General features: G+C 41.6%; 1 protein-coding gene across 1 annotated transcript; it reads right to left on the reverse strand.

Annotated features, from left to right (window-relative positions):
* Positions 1-5814: 5814 nt before the first annotated feature.
* Positions 5815-20880, reverse strand: PDYN (prodynorphin). The gene is made up of 3 exons (XM_069062708.1): positions 20105-20880; positions 9377-9524; positions 5815-8554 (listed from the first exon to the last, which is right to left on the reverse strand). Exons 2-3 carry the CDS (start codon positions 9503-9505, stop codon positions 7907-7909), a joined length of 777 nt encoding a protein of 258 aa, XP_068918809.1. The 5' UTR covers positions 9506-9524; positions 20105-20880; the 3' UTR covers positions 5815-7906.
* Between the last annotated feature and the right edge of the window lie 271 nt (positions 20881-21151).

Here is a 21151-nt window from a genome sequence, read left to right on the forward strand (position 1 = left end):
TTCTTTCCTTCCTTTCTCCCTCCCCTCCTTCCTCTTTTCTCTCTAGCCTTCTTTTCTATTTTCTTTCTTTTCCCTTTCATTCTTCCTTTTTCTTTCCTACCTTTTTTCCTTCCATCCTTCCATTTTTTCTTTCTTCCTCCTTTCTACAAACATGCATTAACTTCCTGCCATATGTAGCATACTATGCTCAGGGCTGGAAGATATACAGATGTAAAGAAACCCTAGTTCCTCCCTTCAGGTAGCTTCTAATAACAGAGGGAGAATGGTAGAGTGAAAAGAGCACTTGATTCAAAGTCATAGGACATGGGTTTAAAACACAACTCTTCTCTTTACTACCATGAGAACAGTTTGAGAACAATGGCCATGAAGGCCATTGGTACTACATGAAAGCCATGAAGGTACTATGAAACCCATCTTGATTTTTGTCATGCTAATGTATTTTGATGACTCAGGAAGAGAGAGTAAGGCTGATGACTTTATCCCACTCTGCTTCACTTAAATCCAATTCATGTGCAATTCAAGACATCACCTGTGATGTCATTGGTTCTCTTCAAAAAGAGAAGACAAAGAAGACAAACAACAACTATGTAACCTTGTGCCTGTTCCTGTCTTGGCTTCAGTTTTCTCATCTGTAAAATTAGAGTGTTGGACATGACCCTAAGGATTCTTTCTCCTCTAAATGTTACAAACTCTATAACTAGCTCATGCTTCTATAGCACATTATGGTTTCTTTTCCTTACAACCCTGCTGTCAGATATATAGCATAAATATTATCTCCTTTCTATAGATGAGAAAACTGAAGTTCAGAGAGACCTCTAAGTGACTTGTCCAAGGCCATACTGCTAGTAAGTATCAGAATTGGTACTTTCCACTACTATGATATATTCCAGTCTAAAGGGAGAAAGATAAAATATCCTGGGATAGATGATACAAATTAGGCCATGACAAGTGCTTAAAGAGAAATGTAAAGTTATAAGAGATCAGATGAGGAAAATTATCTCAACCAAGCTGGTCTACTCATCATTTCCTGAACATGCGCAATATTCTCTATTTTCATACCCTATTCAATTTTGTGTCTCCCCCATAGCCTAGAACATTTCTCTGTAGTAGGAACTTAATACATGTTCATTAAAATTAATTTGGTATGTAGGGACTTCCGCCTACTTATTTCTATTTCTATTCAAATATCTCCCCAGCTCCATTAAATTTATTCATTTATTCAGCAAATATTTACTGAGTATCTCCCATGGGCCTGTCCATGTGTTAGATGCTATAAAGGCTACAGAGATGATTTAGACATAGCCTCTGCCCTTAAAAACACTTGGAGTCCAGTAGGGGATAGAAGATATATTATTACACAAGGCAGAACAATATGACAAATAATGGAGGAACAAAGGGCTAGGGAAATTGTGATGGAGATTACTTCTTACTGGAGTTATCAGAGAAGTTTCATGAAGAAGGTAATATTTGAGCTGGACCTTGGAACAATATGTAGGAATTGGACCTGTGGACTGTTTAAGAGGAAGAACACCCAAGGGGAAAGTAAAGCATGGAGTGTTTTCAGAGTCTAACACTGGCTTAAAGGGTCACTTGTATGCTTGGGGTGACTGATTACTTAGTGCCCTGAGCTGATGTGGGAGGCAGGACACAGTCGGCAGGAAAGGGAGGAAAAGGAGATTTGCTCTCTTTGGTCTCTTTGGTGTTTTGTGGCTTCTAGCTTCAAGAGAGAGGTTCCATTCAAACTTCCCTTCAGGTTTATGGAGGGAGGTCTCTGGGAAGAAGTTGACATCTAGAACTTGGATCATGTCCCTATTCCCAGCTTGTTTCACTAGAGACTTCAGAGAATTTCCCTTAGGGTGAGATGTGGAACTCTCTTGGCTGAGTTGGATTATCTCACTCCCAGAGGGAGATCTCGTTTACTCTGTGTATTGTCTCGTATAAATTCTCATAGGTACACTTTCTACAACTTTTGTTTTGCTATTGATTTGAATAAATGGGTTTCTTTATTGTTTGCTATGTGTGCTCACTACGTAACTGGCAATTGAAGAATCAAGGAAGGAGAATCAAGCCTTGGATTTCTTGAGGGCCTTCCTTTCCCATGAATGACTAGCAATCAGAAATTTAGCTTGAACCTTAAAATTTCATCCTTTAAACTAATAATATTTAAGGGAGCACATAGACAGAATTCTATCCCCCTCTTTTTCAGGAGAGCAGAGTGTCCAGCCTCTGGTCCCACGCCCTGCTTCCCCCCTGACAGGAATAAACTCTTCCTTGGAAAAGAGTGGCTGGAGGATATGCTAGATAGAGATGTCTATTCTTGCCTCCCTGTGATCCACATTAAGCCTATTGTATAACAAGAGAAAGGTGAAAAGACCAATTTGGCCAGAGTATAGGGTACACCAAGGGAAGAGAGAGAGAGAGATTAGTCTGGAAAGGTAGGTTGGGACCAAATTGTGGTGGGCCTTCAATACCAGGCTGATTTGTACTTAATTAGGGAGACAATGGGGAGCCATCACAGGTTTCTTAGTACGAGACGACAGGATCAGACCTGTGTTTTAGGAAGATAGATGTGTCAGTGATATATAAAATGAACTTTTAAAAGGAAAAAGAGTAGAGGTATAAATATTATAGGATAATAGATACAGAGCTATTAAGAGCTACTAGAGGTCATGTCATCCAATCCCTACACTATACAGATGAGGAAACTGGGGTCCAGAGTGGTTAAATGATTTGCCCAGGGTCAAGCAGGTAGGAAAAGACAGAGGTAACTCAAAGGTCCCTTCTACGTCCTTTGATTCCAAATCCAACATTATTTCTGCTGCACAAAATGACTTCAAGTGACTACAATATTCTAGACAAGAAGTAATATCTGAACTCTCCCCTATAGATAGAAAGAAAAGAATGAGAATGGGGAGAGGTAGCAAGGCAGATTAGGGAAGAAGAAGTTCACCTAAGCCAGGCTTTCTTAAACTGGGGGTCTCGAAAACTCTGAAAGCTAAACAGCTTCTTTTTTTAAGTGAATTTATTCTTGTTAGATGGCATAGTACATAGAGCACCAGGCCTGGAGTCAAGCAGACTCCTCTTTCTGAATACAAATCTGGCTTCAGACACTTACTAGCTGTGTGACCCTGAGCAAGTCACTTAATCCTATTTACGTCAGTTTTATTACCTGTAAAATGATCTGGAGAAAGAAATGGCAAACCACTCTAGTATCTCTGCCAAGAAAACCCCAAATGGGGTAACAAAAAGTCAGATATGACTGAAACAACTAAACACCAACAAAAATTCTTGCTAACCAAGTTACTGAAGAATAAGTGTCATCACTGCCTTCCCCTTTATGGGACATATCCTTGATTGCTCCACCATCATTATGGCTCCAAGGTAGAGGGAAGAATGCTAGATTTGGAGTCAGAGGATCTAGTCCTGAAACCTCTCTCACTCTTACTTGGGTTAAACCAGCTCTCTCTATCCCTCAGGTTTCTTAACTATAAAATGAAGAATTAGATGACCTCTTAGGTCCCTTCCAGCTATAAAATCCTGTGGTTTCATCTAGAATGAAAGTTGGGGGGGGGAGGGTCAAATAAAGGGCCTTGATAAAATTCACATTTAGAGCAGAGACCCATGGACTTCCAAGAACTCTGCAGATTTCAGAGAGTCCATCAGCTCTGATGGGAAAGAAAATGACATTTTGATTTCAATATAATTGGTTACATTAATAATCTTGTACAATTTATTTTATCCATTTAAAAACATGACTCTAAGAGGGTTCCTCATCCAAAGGTCAAAAGGCTCCTTGACACAAACATGGAAAGGAACTTCTAATTTAGAATGGAAGGAGGAGAAGGGGAAGAGGGGAGAGGAGGGGAGAGGAGTGGAGAGGAAAGGAGAGGAAGGGAGAGGAGAGGAGAGGAGAAAGCCATCCTCTGAGATGAAAAAGCTCCTGGAGATGAGAAAGGCATGAGGGAGGGGGGTAACATCAGAGACTGCAGAGAAATCAAGGATGCTGAGGACTGAGACACTGCAATATCAGAACTATCCCTCTCTTCACCTACAAATCCTGGACCAAAGGCTCTGCAGGAGGGTCACAAATAGGAGTAGAACATAAAAACCTTAGTGTGCTATACCCCTACAACCAGGATCTTGCCTTTGTGCTCCTTGAGAACACAAATTTTCTTTTTTCTTTTTTTTTTGCCTTTCTTTATATTCTCAGCACAGTACCTGGCACATAGTAGATACTTAATAAATGCTTGTTAACTGACTTAAAATATTTTTATTATAGTAGTTTCATAGGATTTGGAGGTGGGGGAGAACATAGACATCATCTACACTGAGTCCCTCATTTTACAGATGAGAAAACACTTAGAGAGATGAAAGGGCCAAGATTGGAACCCAGATCTTCTGATGTGAAATTTAGTATCCTTGCCACTACACCACAAATCAAATATTTTGTCTAAAGTCATTTAGAAAGTCAGAATCCAAAGTTGAATTTCTCTTGGACAGTTGTTGTAGGGGCAGGTAGGTGGCACAGTGGATAGAGCACCAGGCCTGGAGTCAGGAAGATTCATCCCCATGAATTCAAATATGACCTCAGGAATAGCTGTGTGACCTTGGGCCTCAATTTCCTGATCCATAAAATGAGCTGGAGAAGGAAATGACAAACTACTCCCATATCTTTGCCAAGAAAATCCCAAATGGGACCACAAAGAGTCTGAAACGACTGAACAACAACATTGCAAACCTTAAAATGCTACATATATAGCTATTATTGTTATTGTCATTATTATTAATATGCCATTCACAGTTCCCCTTGGTTTCATTCCCCCCTGCTGTCCCTATTGAACTGTTTATGGATGGAATTTTAGCTCTGAAACTGAGCCAACATATATATGTTTTTCAGCTACTAGATACAATGGGAAATATTGTTAACCAAGTTACTATCTATACCTTTGATTAAGCTATGTGGGTTAGTATATTCAGCCTAGCATCAGGCAAAACTGGTTTTGAATCCTGCTTCTGACACTTTCTGGCTGTGTAACCAGGGACAAGTCACTTAACCTAACTGCACCTATTTCTTCCTTTGTAAAACAGAAATAAAAATACCTGTCATACCCATCTCACCGGGCTGTTGTGTGGCTCAAGAGAGATAATGTATATGAAATGCTTTGCAAAATCTAACACACTATATAAATGCCAGTTTTTATTCTCTCTCTGGGAATCTATTTATGAACAAAGCTTCCATTTTCTGTGAACTGAAGTTAAAAGGTGGTTATCATGTTGGAAGGAGTGCTCATCTGGGACTGAGGAAACCTGGCTTCGGGCCCTAGCTCTGCCACTACCTCAATGTGTGGTCTTGGATAAATCTCTTCCCCATCCATCCCCACCCCCAGCCTCAGTTTCTTCCTCTGTAAAATAAAGGTTTTGAATTAGATCATTTCTTTTGTCCCTCCCAGTTCTAACATTCCTTATTCCTAGGTCCTTAGTAGCTCTAATGTTTTGTGTTCTGTGTTCTAAGGTCTCTTCCAATGCAGAGGCAGCATGGAATCATGAATAGAATGCCTTGCAGTTAAGATGATTTAGTTCAAATCCTGCCTCTTACACTTACTAGCTGTATGACTGTGGGCAAGTCACTTAACCCTGAGTCTCAGTTTCCTAATCTGTAAGAATGAGGGGATTAAACCAGATGTTCTCTAAGGTCTCTCACAGCTCTAAAAATTATAATTCTATTATCTACTGTAACAGTAAAATCCTAAATATCTAGATCGCTACTAGTAAACTGGAAAACTTTGTGAACAGAGTCTATGTGACACAGATAGAGTCATTAGCATCTTAATTTTATTTATAATACAGAAGAAAAGAAGGGGGGGCATTGATACTGTCCCATTTGAGACAGCTCAAACTCCAGTTTAGACATGTAGACTGAATCTTTTTAAAAAAAGGAAACAAAATAATCTGTACATAAGGAACATCACAATAGACTTAATGGCTGTGGATGATTCGTGCTAGGCTGCGATTTATAAGATACATCAAAATCCCACATCACTGGCCCTCAGATAGTAGGAGGACTATCACTAAAAAGAGACATTTGATTTGTTCTCCATGGCCCCAGGAGGAAATTTTATGGCCAAATGAGGAGAAAGTTATCGGAGGACAAATTAGGGTTTAAAATAAGGAATAACTTTCTAGTATTCAGAATTGTCCAAAGGTGAAATGGGTTACTTTGGGCGATAGTGAGTTTCCTGTCAGCAGAGGGTTCAAGTGGAAGCTGGATGACCACCTAGAGAAGATGCTAAGAGAGAGTGTATGCTTCAGGTAAGGAACTGGATTAGCTGGCTTCCATGGTCCCTTCCTTGAGATTCTAGGATTCAGTCTGCCTCCTATGGTTCTCAATGCTACAGCTCTGTAAGGTTGACTACCATCATTCTGAGGTACCTAGGGAGCCGATTTGACTTTTGAATTGTTTCATCACCAGATTTGTTTGTTTTTGAGATGCTGGTTGGAAAGGGTGGTCATTAAGGCATCCTTTCATTTTCTATCTGTTGCTTCTAGACGGCCTCAGTCCAAGTCAATCCCATATGGTGGACCATATGGTGTGGGCTCTCAGCAGCTGATACGGTGACTCAAGTGGCTGATCATTCCTCACCTCATCAGTCTGAATCCACCACAGTTCATCTTGGGTAGGAGAAGGATGCTGATCATTTTAATTAGGCTAACGAGGGCCAAGGGAACAGGTTTGCATTTTAAGTTTGTTGAATCTTTCCCTTAAAGTTTTGGAACTCAGAATGGGTCTTGATCCAAGCATAAATTTCCTATTCATATTCAACTCTACATAAATATTTAAGGAAGCATATTTCACATGTTCCTGATTCATTCAGTATCCCCTCAATCAACATTATCATTGGTAATAAAAACTGTAGTTTCTTCAAGGTCCTTTTCCCCTATTAATTGGTTGAAGAAGGGGGAGAGAAGGAGATCATTATTCAAAGATGTGTTTCCAAACAGAACCACCCATCCAAGGTTCAAAGAATGTCAAGACTCTTTTCCCATTAGAGAATAAATTAAGCAAAAGGTCTTGGGATAAGTACTAACAAAGAGTAGAGCAGGAATTCATATATCGATGAATGAGAGGCCTCCTTGAGGACAGGACCATTACTTAAATTTGCCTTTGTTCCAGCAACCCATAACAGGCTCTGCACACATTAGGCTTTAAATAAATGTTTGTTGAGGGGATGGATAAACAGTGGAGGATAGCAAAGGCCCTCACATTCTTTAGAGGGTATTTTAGTTACCTGGAATTCAGGACATATATATGTAAGAGTGTCTAGGTAGGCAAGTGCTCTTCTACTGGACTACATTTCCCAGATGGATTTGGGGGCCATAAGGGCTGGGTCCTGAAAACTCCTTCTCAGGGGCCATGAAATGGAGTACACAATCTTTGGCCCAGTCATTTAGGAGATATAGTCCAGAGAGAGAATACCTACACTCATAGGTGTTTGCTAATAGGTGTTGTATAGGAGGAAGACACATTGGTCCCCTACACGGTCCTGAGGGGGAAAAAGGATAAAAATCCACTGATTTGGGGGGTCTCCATGTGTTTTTGTTTATTATGTGTGTGTCTATCTGTCAGTCTGTTTTGGAACCACAAGGATAAGAAATCTTAGTTCTACTGCAGTGAGATTCAGAAATTAATGGAAGATGAGATTGAAACCAACATGCCTCTCTTCCTGTTGCTAAGCCCAGACATAGACACTGCCTGGACCTGAATGGACTGGGGACCACTGAGGTGGGCTTGGATCTTCCTTCTGTGTAAAATATGTAGCCAAGCACAGAGTATAGGTATGATGTAGTTAGTCCAGACAAGAAGAAGATCAGCTCCAAGCTCTTTTTGGCTGAGGGCTGAGGGGAGGCTCTATAGGCCAGAGAGCTCCCCTGAGTAGGCATTGGGGTCTTCCTCGGATCGAGTCACCACTTTGAACTGCCGCCGAAGGAAGCCTCCGTACCTCTTCTGATTGTCCCACTTGAGTTTGGGACGGATCCTTCGCATGAAGCCCCCGTATCGCTTATGCAGGTCTTCCTGCTCCTGGCCATCGCCGGCCCCAGCCACCTCAAAGCTCCTCTTGGGATACTTGCGCAGGAAGCCACCATAGCGCTTCATCTCATCCTTTGGAGTTCCTGCTGAAGTGGCTGCCATGTCCTCGCTGGGGTAGCCCAGCTCTCCGGTCTCCAAGGCTCTGTGGTACTGCTGAGAATCTTCCATCATCTCGGAAACAGCTCGTTCACCGAGCTTGGGGAAGAGGCCCCCATATTTGTGGCTAGGGCCTCTGCCATGGGCATTCTCCTGCATAAGGACATTGGCAAACTTGTCCATGGTCTTGGCGAGTGCTGGGTAGGGCTTAGCCTGCTCACTGAAGAGCTCTTCAGAGGCCTCTGACATGTCTCCAAGCTCTGCTTTCCCATGAAGGCCCAGCATAAAAGGAGTAAATAGAGATAGAAAGCTCTTACACTTCTCCCATTCCGTGTTAGATGTCAGGATGGTCTGACACTCCAGGAAACATGTCTGCAGCACATCAAGCAAGAAGAGTTTTATTAAGCATTAATTAAGCAGCTACTAAATGCCAGGCATCATACTAAGCACTAGGGATACAAAGAAAGGTGGGGAGAGTCCTTGACCTCCAGGAGCCCTGTCTAATGGGAAGACAACAAGCAAACAATTACATACACACATGTGCACATACACACATGGTAGATGAGATAATCTCAGAGGGAGGACTCAAATGTTAGCTCTCAGCTCTCCAATAAGATCATCATATTGACAGATGGAAAGGACCTTTGTGATCATCTTAACATATGCCATACTATTGAGGAGCGGGCCAAGACAAAATTGGTAAACTAGAGTTATGGTAGGTCTAGAAGCAGAAAAGAAGTCAGAAATGGAAAATTATTACTTGCCTAAGCTCTTGAAAGGAAGACCTTTGCTGTCAGATGTAGACTAAGATCCCTTTGACATTTTCTAGAAGGCCCTGACAGTCTATGTCCTAAGGTCCCATGCACATCAAATATACTATGATTCCATGATTCCCTAGTAAACCTATGGAAAGTCATCTGGGTACACTAGATAGATCACCTGCTCTGGTGTCAGTAGGACCTGAGTTCAAATTTGGTCTCAGGCACTTAGTAGCTATGTGACCCTGGGCAAGTCACTTAACCCCAATTGCCTTCCACACACCCCCCCCCCCCCCCCCCAAAAAAAGAAGGACAATCTGATTACTTGATAGGTCAGGTCTTTCTATGCTAACCTGTCCCCATGCTTCCTCAGAGCAGTTCAATTATCTGTGCCCCAAGCAATACCTAGAATAACAACAACATAGTCAAGACCTACCAATGGGTTGATGGGCTTGTCCAGGTTTTGAGTTTGCACAGCACACATGGAGCATTGGGCTGGGCAATCAGCAGAGATTGAGGGAAATGTGCTGAGGCAAAGAATCAGAACCAAGACCTGCCACTCCATTTTTTTCTGGAAACACCTCCTACACAGGGAGAGAAACACAAGGTCATCAGATGGACCAAAAGCCATCTCTGGTCTGTGGAAAACTCGAACAGTGTCCAGGACTTTGTTGTGCTCTTTTGGCTCTTGCCTGTCTTCATCTATATCCAGTCTGCCATCAAATCTGCCTTTTCTTCTTTGGTAACATCTCTGGGACTCACTCTTTCTTCTTCATCCCCACTGGCCCCACTCTAGAATCACAAAAATCTAGAATGCCAGAGCTAGAAGGGAATTTTGAACATAGAATGTTAAGTCTGGGAGGGGCTTTAGAATAAACAACATGGCATGTCAGAGCAAAAAGGAATCTAGTCTGATTCTTTCATTTTACAGATGGGGAAATTGAGGCCAAGAAAGTAAGTGGTTTGCCCGAGATATAACCAAACAGTAGTATGATCCAATGGAAAGAGTCATGGCTTAGAAGTCAGTAGTACTGGGCTCTAGATTCTACTTTGTCACTAACTCTCTGCAAGACCTTAGGCAAGTCATTTCCTCTCTGTGCCTCAGTTTTTCCCTTTATAAAATTAAGGTGTTCAGTTAAATGGTTTCTTAGGTCCCTTCAAGTTTTAATGGCCAATGATTCCATGGTTGCTCCTCAAAGACTGTAACCTTACTTTTAACCATGAACTGAGCCTTAGTTCTGAGCTTGGATCATTTTTTAGCAAATGTTTCTCCCATTGACATGTATGGGGTTTCTCCCATTGACATCTCAGAATTCTTGGCAATACTTGCTACTTCAAGTTCATTTCAAGATAAATCAAGGAAAGGGGAAGGGGGGAGGGAAGGAAGAAAGTAAAAGAAAATAGAAAGTATGGGAGAGAGAAGGGGAGGGGAAATAAACAGGAAAGGAGAGAGGGAAAGGAAAGGAGAGAAGAGAGGAAGGGAAGGGAGGAAAGAAAAGAAGAGAAAAAGAGAAATGAAAGGAGGAGAGAGAGAATAAAAGAAAGGAATAAAGGGTGGTGAACTGGAACTCTGCCAGAGAATGGGGAGAAAGACAGGGAAGAGAGAACAGGACAAAGATAAAGAGAAAAGACAAGGCTGAAGACTAAAGGTGTTTTTCTGATATGTTTACACATTTTCTTTTGATGAAATACTCAATTATTGTTACTGTGGTACCACTGAAGGGTTCAAGTAAAAGAATCATTGAGTTCTGCTCCCTCCTGGTCTTGAATTAATGGAATTCAGAGTCAGCACAGTTATTTCAGGGCAGACAGTTAAGAGGAAAGGGAAAATGGAGATCTCATCCTGGGAGGAGAGGGTTGATAGATCACATAAGGTCTAGCTACTAGCCACCCTTGATCCACAAGCTTTTTCTGTGGACTGGACTAAGCATTTATTATAAAACAGAACAGGTACGCTCTGAAACACGATGATCACCTCTATGGATCACCTCCATGCCTTAGGAAATGCCTTTTATGAGCTGCTGTAGACAAAAGTAATCATTTCACTTCCCAGGAGCTAAACTCCTAATGACCCTCCCCTTCTACATTTATCAAGGCAATAAATACACAGTCCATCTCTCAGTTTGTATTTAATTAGCTTGGTAAGACTGGCCAGTGATTATATTTTACCAGCATGAGCCTCAAGAGTCCAGAGTCACCCTGAACACCATCCAGTGAGTCATGGAAAGAGGTCTGTTGTGGAAGATGACTACTGTACTGGTCCAAATATAGGCTGCCCTTCTAATTCCAAGTATGATTTGTATCATTCTGTATGAAATCTACAGTTGGATTTTTCATCATATACATACCTATACAAAGTGTCTTAGTGCAGATTTAAGTTGATTAAAGTCTAAGGCTACACTAAGACTTTTGAGATATACTATAAAAATATTTTTTTTTAAGTTCACAGACTCCAGGTTAAGGCCCCATGACCTAGGCCAACCCCTTCATTGTAGAGAAAAAAGAAACTGAAGTGTAGCGATTTGGAGCCTTCCTAAGGTAATAAATATAGGGAGTAAGGGGCAGGGCCAGCATCTGAACCCAGGACTTCTGAGTGATACCAAATCAGTTTAAAAAGAAGCTGTCCCCCTACAATGTATTTCTTTGAAAGGGATTGTTTGTGCATGCACTCATGTGCACACATAACATAAACACACCCATATACATACGTGTATGTATATGTATATATTTACAAACTCTAATAACTAAATATCATTATACACTGAATATTATATATAAATTAATAATATTGCATCTAATATGTTAAACCAAAATAAATACACACACACACAAACACAGGATATCCCAAAAGTCTTGATGTAACTTTAAGTTCTGAGGACAACCCATAGATACACACATGTGCATATCTATTACATATAAAAGATACACACATGTGCATGTACATGCATTATTGTATTATGTGTATACAGTACACACGCAGGATGTATCAAAATATGCACATACACATACCCTATGTGTATATGCATGCAGGGGGTGTATGGATGCACACACATACATGTGAGTGTGCCTCATGTGTGTACACACAACACACGTGGACACCAATATGCATGTGACATATACACATACATTTCCCTTTCAAAGAAATATCATTGTAAAGAGGCAGCTTCTTTTTAAAACAATTTGTTATTAGCTAGCATCCCTGGGTTCAAATCCTGGCTCTGCAACTGTGTTACTTGAGGAAGGTCACACCAATTCTCTACACTCCCATTTCTTTGTCTGTAAAATGAAGGGGTGGGACTATGTCATGGGTTCTTAAGCTGGGGGCTATGAACTTTTAAAAAAACAACATTTTGGTGACTATTACAATATAATTAATTTTCTTTGTAATCCTATATATGCTGTTTTATCTCTTTAAAATTATTATTCTAAGAAGGGGTCTGTGGTCTTCACCAGAAAGACTTCCAGTGGGATCTGCAACATCAAAAATGTTCAGGTCCCTGAGCCAGGTGATCTCTAGGGCCTCTTTTGGCTCAAAATCTATTTTCTTATTGGATATTTATTAGATGGATTTAAAGCAATACTCAGGAAATCTCATGTAGCATTTGGAAGAGCTTGAGGTTAATCTGGAGGCTAGGCTGGGAACCAGCCCGAGGACAGGCCTTCCCCTAATACTATCACTTGACTAAGTTCTGCAAGTTTGGAGGGCAGCATGGTTGACCCAGGATTCCAGGACAGAAGAGGTCTCTCCTACCTGCTCCAGATTCCCTTCTTTCCCTATCTAAGGCTGAAATCAGGCCCAGGTAAGTTGAGGGAGAGTGTGGAGTCACTGAAGGAAGAAATATTTCACCTTTACTTAGTTCAGTATTCCAAGGACTTAGAGGAAGAACATATAGCAGTTAGGACACTGGACCTAGGGTCAGCAAGACCTGGGTTCAAATCCTGCCTCAGATACTTGATCCTGGGCTTGACATTTAACCTCAATTTCTTCATGAGGGGACTAGACTTGGCAGCCTCCAAGATGCTTTCCATCTCTAGATCTATGGCCATGATAGGGACCCAAGTTGATTGACTCTAAGCCCAGTGCTTTTTAGAATTACTGTGAGACATCAAGAATATATCCTTGACTTGATAATAATAAATTACAATTTTTCTAATGCTGTAAGGCTTATGAAATGCTTTCTATACACTATCCCATTGAAACCTCACAGCAGTCCTGTAACATAGGCATTATTACGTCCATCATGGATGGGTTACATTTCTGTTCTGGTCCTAAAGAATTGGAAGGGACCTCTAATCCAACCCACCCCCACAATATACATATATACACAACCACCCCTTATAACCTACCTGAGAAGTAGTCATCCACCCTCTTTTTGAGGACAAAAACTGCAATAAGGTGGAATTCACTGCCTCTCAAGGAAGCCCAGTCCTGCTAGAAAGTTATTAGGGAGTTTTTCCTGACATCAGGGTGAAATTTCACTCTGTCAACCAGTCAGTAGGCATTTACTAAACACCACTGTGCACCAAGGCACTGTGCTAAGGATGGAGATATAAAGAAAGGCAAATGACAGGCCTTACCCTTGAGGAGTTCATGGTCGAATGGGATAGAAGACAGTGAACAACTATGGACAAGCAAGCCACGGAGAGGGTATAGCTTCCCCCCGTCACTTTTGGCTCTTGGCCTCTGGGAAATCCTAGCTACCTTCAAGGCTCAGATAATGTGCTACTCCCTATTTAGGTTTTTACTTGGTCCTTCCAGTTTTAAGTTCCCTTACTCTGAAATTATTGTGTACTTATCATATATCCATATATTTATTTATCATGTAGGTATATATTTATCATATATATACATACACAATACACATATTTTGCATTTATTTGCTCATTTACTTATTGATTTCTCTCTGTATGTGCTGTTCCTTCCCAACCTTGCCCTCACCCTAAGCTCCTTGAAGGCAAGATCTCTTGAGTTCTTGTCCCTAGATTCCCTGTACCCAGTGCAGTGGTGGTACATGGTGGCTGTAAGCAAATTGAATCCCAACCCATGAGTCTCCCCACTAAATGACACTGTTCCAATAATGCTACCCTATGAAATGATGCTAAATGATAAACTAATTACTCCCAGGCTCATCTCCACTAAGACAAAACAAATTCAGCATCCTTCATACCACTCATAGGACCAGGCGTTGTAGTTCTCTGCATTCATAGTGGGCCAAGGAGGTCAATGGGAAACAATGGGCCTATTAGCACCCTCAGTAGTCATGAAAACCTGATGAAGTATGATTTGCCATCTGTATTGAGAGGAAAAAGTGCAGTTCACTTAGCTTCATAATGGGTGAGACACAGCAAACAAAGGGCTTAAGGCCCTGCCTGGCAGAGGTCTGCCACAACTTCATTCCAGGCTAATATCCAGAGGAAAGAACAATGGGACAGCCGAGCAGAGGTCAATATCACTGCATGACGAACTGAAAATAGTTTAAAAATAAACCCTTTTCCAAGGGGAGACATCTAAATCAGGCATGTTCTGGTTTAGATTAGTGAAGACAGGGTGAGAAAAAAATGGCAAGTGGAGAGTCAGCCAGTTGAGTCATGGGAGTTAGTGGCAAAATCACAGAATTTGGAATCTGAGGCCCCACATTTGAATCCTAGATCGATGACTTCCTACCTCTGTGAATCTGGCAAGTCACCTTATCTCTCTGAGACTTAGTTTCTTTAGTTACAAGATAAGAGTGTCAAACTAGATGATCTATAAAAGGTTTTATGGTGCCAAATGATGATTTCATGGGTATAGGAAACTCCCCTACCAATGTATATTGACACCTCCAACTTAAAGTTTTAGAGAGTTGCCTGGGATATACTGACATAACCAATATGTGTCAGAGGTGGTCCTTGAACCAGATCTTTCCAAGCCCGAAGCCAACTCTCTCTATCTGCTATGCCAGACTGCCTCTTATGCTCTTTGCACTATTTTTGCTGTTTAGTCATTTCAGTCATGTCTGACTCTTCATGACCCCATTTGGAGTTCTTTTGGCAAAGAGGTTTGCCATTTCCTTCTCCAGCTCATTTTACAGATGAGGAAACTGAGGCAAAGAAGGTTAAGTGACTTTCCCAGGGTCACATAGCTATTAAGTGGTTGAAGTCAGATTTGAACTCAGGTCTTCCTGACTCCAGGCCTGGTGCTCTATCCACTGAACCACCTAGATGCCCATTCTATATACTATAGTAGATATTTAATAAACGTCTATTCAATTGAATTGATTAATAGAGAAATAATAAAGAACTATACTGAGAAAAAGAAAGCTAATCAATACAGGAGAGAAATATGTAGAATGAGAATGATGCAGAAGGAAGTGTGAAAGATAGGGAGGAAGTAAGTAAACAAAATGGAACAAAGAAATGCACAAGTGTTCAAGAGACATAATGGGGGGGCAGGAAGAAGAGATGGGAAAATGACAAAATCAATGGAGAAGGAAATATAAGATAGAAAATATGTTGCCTTGGAAGCTTCAATTTCCATAATGCACATTAAAAAAAATAAACATTTTCTCCATTGGTACTTTCCTAGATTCCTAGCTTTCAACCCCACTTAGTCAAAGCTGATAGGAAAGCTCAGTGACATGTGCTGGACTCAATTGCTTTGTGTTTTCACTGGCTGAGATGCAAAGGGCTATTGGGACCCTAGATAAAAATATCCAGCATCTCTTTGCATAGAGTGACTAGGGGAAGCACCTGTGTTTCAGGCAAAGCAGAGATTTTAGAGAACTAGAGAACAACTCTGGTGCAAGGCAGAGAACAGATGGGCACATTCAGAAGCTTTCAGGAACGTGAGTCCTAAATAGAACCTGCCCATTTAACTCCACTCCCCAGTAAATCAATTTGTGTGAAGTTAGGAGTCTTTGATCAGCACTAGGCTTAAATGGACTTGGCCTCACACTTACCTAAAGTCACTGAGTCAATGTTTAGTGCCTAATGTGCCCTGCCTTGCTAGCACAGATTTCTATTTCAATAAATATTTTTAGCTCTTTGTCAGTTCCAATGAAGAACGTGTCATTTATGTCCCAAAGTGACAGGAATTGATGAAAATGGGTGAGAGAAACAGGTTACTTCTCTATATTTTCTCTGACATTTCTTGAAATCGTCTCCCAAATATTGATTTCTATCAAAATGATTTAAGACATCTAATAAAATACAATGGCCATGGTGGAAAGTCCCAGGGACCTGGGGGTTGGGACAATCAATAACCAACATTCAAAAGGGGTTCCAAGATCTTGAAGGTAAAAGATAAAATGAATTTATTTCAGGGTGGAGATAAAAAAGAAGAAGCAGTAGGGGGCCACAGCACATGCAGATTTGCTAGATATTAGAGAATATTTATCATCCAGCTGTCTGGTAGTTGAAAGAGCTCTGCATTTGGAGTCAGAGGACCTGGGTTCAAGGCCCAGTCCTGCTACTTACTACCTGGAGAATCCTGAGCAGATCGTTGGGCCTCAGTTTTGTTGCCTGTAAAATGAAGGAATTTGGAGCTGATGACCTTTGAAGTCCCTGCCAGCTCTAAATCCTGTGGGCTAATTAGTCTAAGCTTTAAAACCTACTAGCTGCATAGCTATAATACCATAATACCAACTAGCTGAACATGGTAATAACACACTTGGGATCATCCTTTTTCTAGATATTAAATGGTGAAGTTGGACAAAATTAAAGAGTCCTAACAAAGGAGGTCCACAGATAGGTCCAAGGCAGGTAGGTGGCATAATGGATAGAGTGTTATGCCTGAAGTCAGGAAGACTCATTTTCCTGTGTTCAAATTCAGCCTCAGCACTTAATGGCTGTGTGACCCTGGGCAAGTCATTTAACCCTGTTTGCTACAGTTTCCTCATCTGTCAAATGAAATGGAGACAGAAATGGCAAACCACTCCAGAATCTTTGCCAAAAAAACCTCAACTGGGGTCATGAAGAGTCAGACACAACTGAGATAACAACAGCAACAAAAAAAAGAGTCCTCACCAAGGGGTCCACAGATAGACCCAAGGCAGCTATGTGGTTCAATGGGTAGACTGCTGGGCCTGGAAAAAGGAAGACCTGATTTAAAAATCTGGCCTCAGATACCTAATTAGCTGTGTGAAGCTCAGGCACATCATGTATCTTCAATTTGCCTCAATTAGCTCATCTGTAAAATGGGGATAATAAGAGCACCTTCTTCCCAGGGTTGTTGTGGGGATCAAATGAGATAATATTTATGAGGCATTTAGTACTAAGTACCTAGCAAGCACTGTTCAAATTCTAGGTATTGTTGTTTTTGTTATAGTTCAGAGGATCTGTGAACTTGAATGGGGAGAAAATTAATCTTTATTTTTCACTAACCTCTAACTGAAATTTAGCATTATAGGCAGTGAATCTAATTCTGAGAGGAGCTCCAAAGACTTCACCAGGCTGCCAAAGGGGATCATGACAGAGAAAAAGGCTACAGTTCTCCAGACCATATGGTCTCTACAGGGTCCTCCCCAGTGATAACATTTTACATTCTAGGGTGCCCATCACTGGAGGTCTTGAAGCAGAGGTTGGATGTTCTGTTGTCAAGGACACTTTAGTTAAGGGAAGGTTTGGACCAAGTGGTCTGTAAGGTCCCTTTAAACTTCAGAACTGTGAAACATTTGGTCACTTAAAGCTCTTAGGTTGTAACATTCCATGATTCACAGTCCTTCCCAGCTCTTAAATCCTACATTCTATGTTCTAAGCTCCCTCCCAGCTATAACATTCTATGTTGCATATTCTAAGATTCCTCTCAGCCCTGACAAGCTAAGTTTTATCTCATCTAAATTACTCTACATTCTTTTCCAGCTCACAACTATATTTTGTGTTCTGAGGTCTCCCCAGGCTCTGGCATTCTGTGATTGCAGATGGCCAAATAATTTACTCAATTGTTCTATTTCCTGATCAGTTGAAAAATTGTCAATTACATGGAATAGTCAGAGGAACTAGTGTAAGCCTTCACACCCACACACTCTCTAGAAGACACAGGATTTGCGTACCATCTAGTGCACCCCTAGCGCACAGGGGGCAAAACAGTGGGCTCCTGATCACCTGTCACCAAGCAGGCAAAAGCCTCCCCCACAAACGTAACTCACCCGCTCCTGTACCAACTACCCCACGCAGGCTTTATCTGTGCTAAGTACTTGGAGATAAATGACCTACAGAAATAGAACCAAAAGGCAAGGGGAAGAGAAACAAGAAGAAAATTGAGAGAAAAAAATGAGAGGAAGAAGGAAAGGAGGGGAAGAAAAGAAGCAAATTGATATTCTGATACACTTAACAATGACACTTACAGGAGTCCTTGTCAGACTGGAAATACAAAGAATGTTTTATCAATCTATGAAAGACATACTGGGGAATAAAGACTTTCTGTCTGTGGGAGGGGTGTTGAAATCAGATCTCTTACCCTGCTGTACATATTTTAGGAGAGGAGTGTGATTAAGGAATATTTGTAAAGCACTAGGAGACTATTGATAAAAGACACTATAGAAAGTAAAAGGAGGCTCGATTTACCCTTGGAATCAGAGCCTGTTAGAGCTAAAAGGGACCAGAGAGCTAATCTAGCCCAACCCACATCATTTTACAGATGAGAAAACTTAGATTCAGAGAACAAGTCATAGTCATAGAATTTTAGAGCTGGAACAAAGACAACAAAATTTCAGGGCTCAAAGGATTCTGAGAGATTATCTACTCCAATGCCCTTCTTTTATAATTTGATAAAATTGAAGTGATTTGTCCAAAGTAGTGATACAGTAAGTCTATGGCAGAGATAGGACCATACCATCCTGATTCCTAGTACGAGGCTCTTCCCAGCATCAGCAGAATTTGAGTGTTAAGCATATTTTACTGTACTTTTAATTCTTAGTGATTCTACCCCAGATTACACAGTTTATAGCAAAATTGGGACTAGAATCTTATTCTCCCAGCCTCTAATCCTCTGTTCTGTCCAACACTCAATGCTGCCCAGTGTTATCTGGTTAAGCATAACCTTCCCTTCAGAGTCTACAACTTTTCTTCTTAGAAAAAGTTTATAATCCTGTACAATTAAAAATATATATGTCTGTGTTTTGGGTTTTTTTTTCCATTCAGGCAGGAGGCTTTGCCACTCTCTCCCTCCCCTCTCTCCAACTCTCTATCACTCGTCCGTGTTACTCTACAGCTTTCATCAAAACAAGTACCACTGAAGAGAAGACAAGAGGATGATTTCCAAATTTGCTTGCTTTTAGAATCTGCTCTCCCTTCCCCTGAGAAAAAGACAAAGGCTTCATAGTTTACAAAATTACCCAGAATCAAGGCACTGAAATGAATACTGCTGTCAGTAATTAAAAATGGTTGGGGGACAAGTAAAAAGGTTGGCCCTAGTTGTACATTTACAAACATGGCAATTGGTGACTCCCTGCACCTCATTACTGCCCCAAGTCCCTGTTATCTAAACTTCAGGAAAGATCACAAACCTTTTTTTTTAGTATCTTGATCCTCTGAAGCTCCAAGGAGAACTCTGGACTTGAAGTCAAGAGAACTCCGAGCTTCAGTTCTGCCATTGACCAGCTGTGTGATCTTGGGGAAGTTGGTTCCCTTCTCTGGGCTTTGGTTTTCTAATCTAGAAATGGGGAAGATAATACTTTCACTCCCTACTTCCAAAGCCTATCACTAGGAAAGCTCTGTGTAGATGATAAAGTACCATGGACATCTGAGCTGTGCTTATCCAAGCATTCCATTCTGTTTGGTCAGGGGAGAGAGCATAGAGCTTGATGAGAATGACACAAGGTGGACAGAAATTGAGCTGGCTGAATTTACTCAAAAACTGAGAGGGCACCAGTCTTATCCCAGAAACCATAAGGCTGAGAGAGCACTGGGCTTGCCATCCACAAAGTGTAGTTGGCAGCAAAGCTGAGTTACCAACTTCAGGTACAGAGAAATACACTTATTTCAAACAGGAATGGTAACTACAAGGAAATCCCAGGGAACAGATACTCAATAAATCATCCTTGGAACTATTAACAAGCCCCCAGTGTGAAATTTTCAGAGGGTCTCTCCCACTGGCTTCCAACTTCACTGAGTTCCCCAGGCACAAATCAATAAAAATAAATACAATTCCATGCCCCCCACCCTCCTGCCCATGCTGAAATTTTACCTGTGTATTTGTGAGTGTCTCTTAGTCCCTGGAAAGCTTCTCACCTTCCCACAGAAGGTGTGCTCTCTGATGACACAGGCAGGTCCAATCCAGCAGGTTTCTTGCCAGGCTCAGTACGGTCTTGTCCCTAGGGTCAGGGGGAAGGGTCTGTCCTTCCTGAGCAGCCTTCCTCCCTGCAGCAGCGACAGGGGCAGCAAAAGGACAGTGTAGTCCTCCTCAGAACTTGAGTTCTGATGCCTGTTTCCCCCTCTTTTTATTGACACAGAGCCTCCCCCTGTCATGCAGACCCAGCCTAGCATAGGCTCCTCAGAGCCAATAGGGGAAGACAGCTCACAATAGTCAGATGCACACAGACCTCTCGACACCTCCCTGCACAGAACTCCAGTATTCCCCAGGTCCTTCAACTGGTACCCCCTGGAACACTTCACAGTAGGCATCTGCTCAGGGCAGGGATGTGGGGGAGTGAGGAGGGACTTGGGGGGGAAGGGGAACAGAGGAAATCATGTCAGAGGAGAAATGTGCCACTTTAAACCCAGACATTCCAGCTTCTGATGAGCGTACATGTGTGCCACTTCATATGTGTATATCCACATAGAGAGGGGGTGAGTGGGCTGTGTGTCCATGTACAGCTGCATGTGTAGGTGCTTACATGTGAGCACAGTCATATGTGTGCCAGCCCCTGCTAGCAGGCTCTGGAGGAACGAGACTATGAGACCGTGCCAGGCACACCAACACTCACAGAAACACGATGATTTCCAAGCTGCCTGGAACCGACTGTTTAGTCTCCCCTGGCTGCAAAGCAAAATGGATAAAGCTGAAAATACAGCACTGAATGTTTGAATCCCCCTCAAAATATGGACTGAGAATAACGTGCCTCTGCACCCACTCTGTGACTAAAAGGACATACCCGTCTCACTAATCCATATTGCCTTTGCCCATTACTCGAGTATTTCATGGTTTCTGAAGCATTCCCCTCACAACAATGCTGTGAAGAAGGCAGAATATGTAAGATCATCCACTTTTTACAGACAAGGAAACTGAGGCTTA

The sequence above is a fragment of the Petaurus breviceps genome, unplaced genomic scaffold (assembly GCF_028583685.1).
Source record: "Petaurus breviceps papuanus isolate PSGF00001 unplaced genomic scaffold, PetGlider_PUasm1.0 90503, whole genome shotgun sequence".
NCBI lineage: Eukaryota > Metazoa > Chordata > Mammalia > Diprotodontia > Petauridae > Petaurus > Petaurus breviceps.

Coding starts and splice junctions, on each gene's coding strand:
- PDYN (XM_069062708.1), bottom strand. CDS start 9,505: ATGGAGTGGCAGGTCTTGGTTCTGATTCTTTGCCTCAGCACATTTCCC. Junction 8,555..9,376: donor ACAAGCCCATCAACCCATTG/GTAGGTCTTGAC, acceptor GATGTGCTGCAG/ACATGTTTCCTGGAGTGTCA.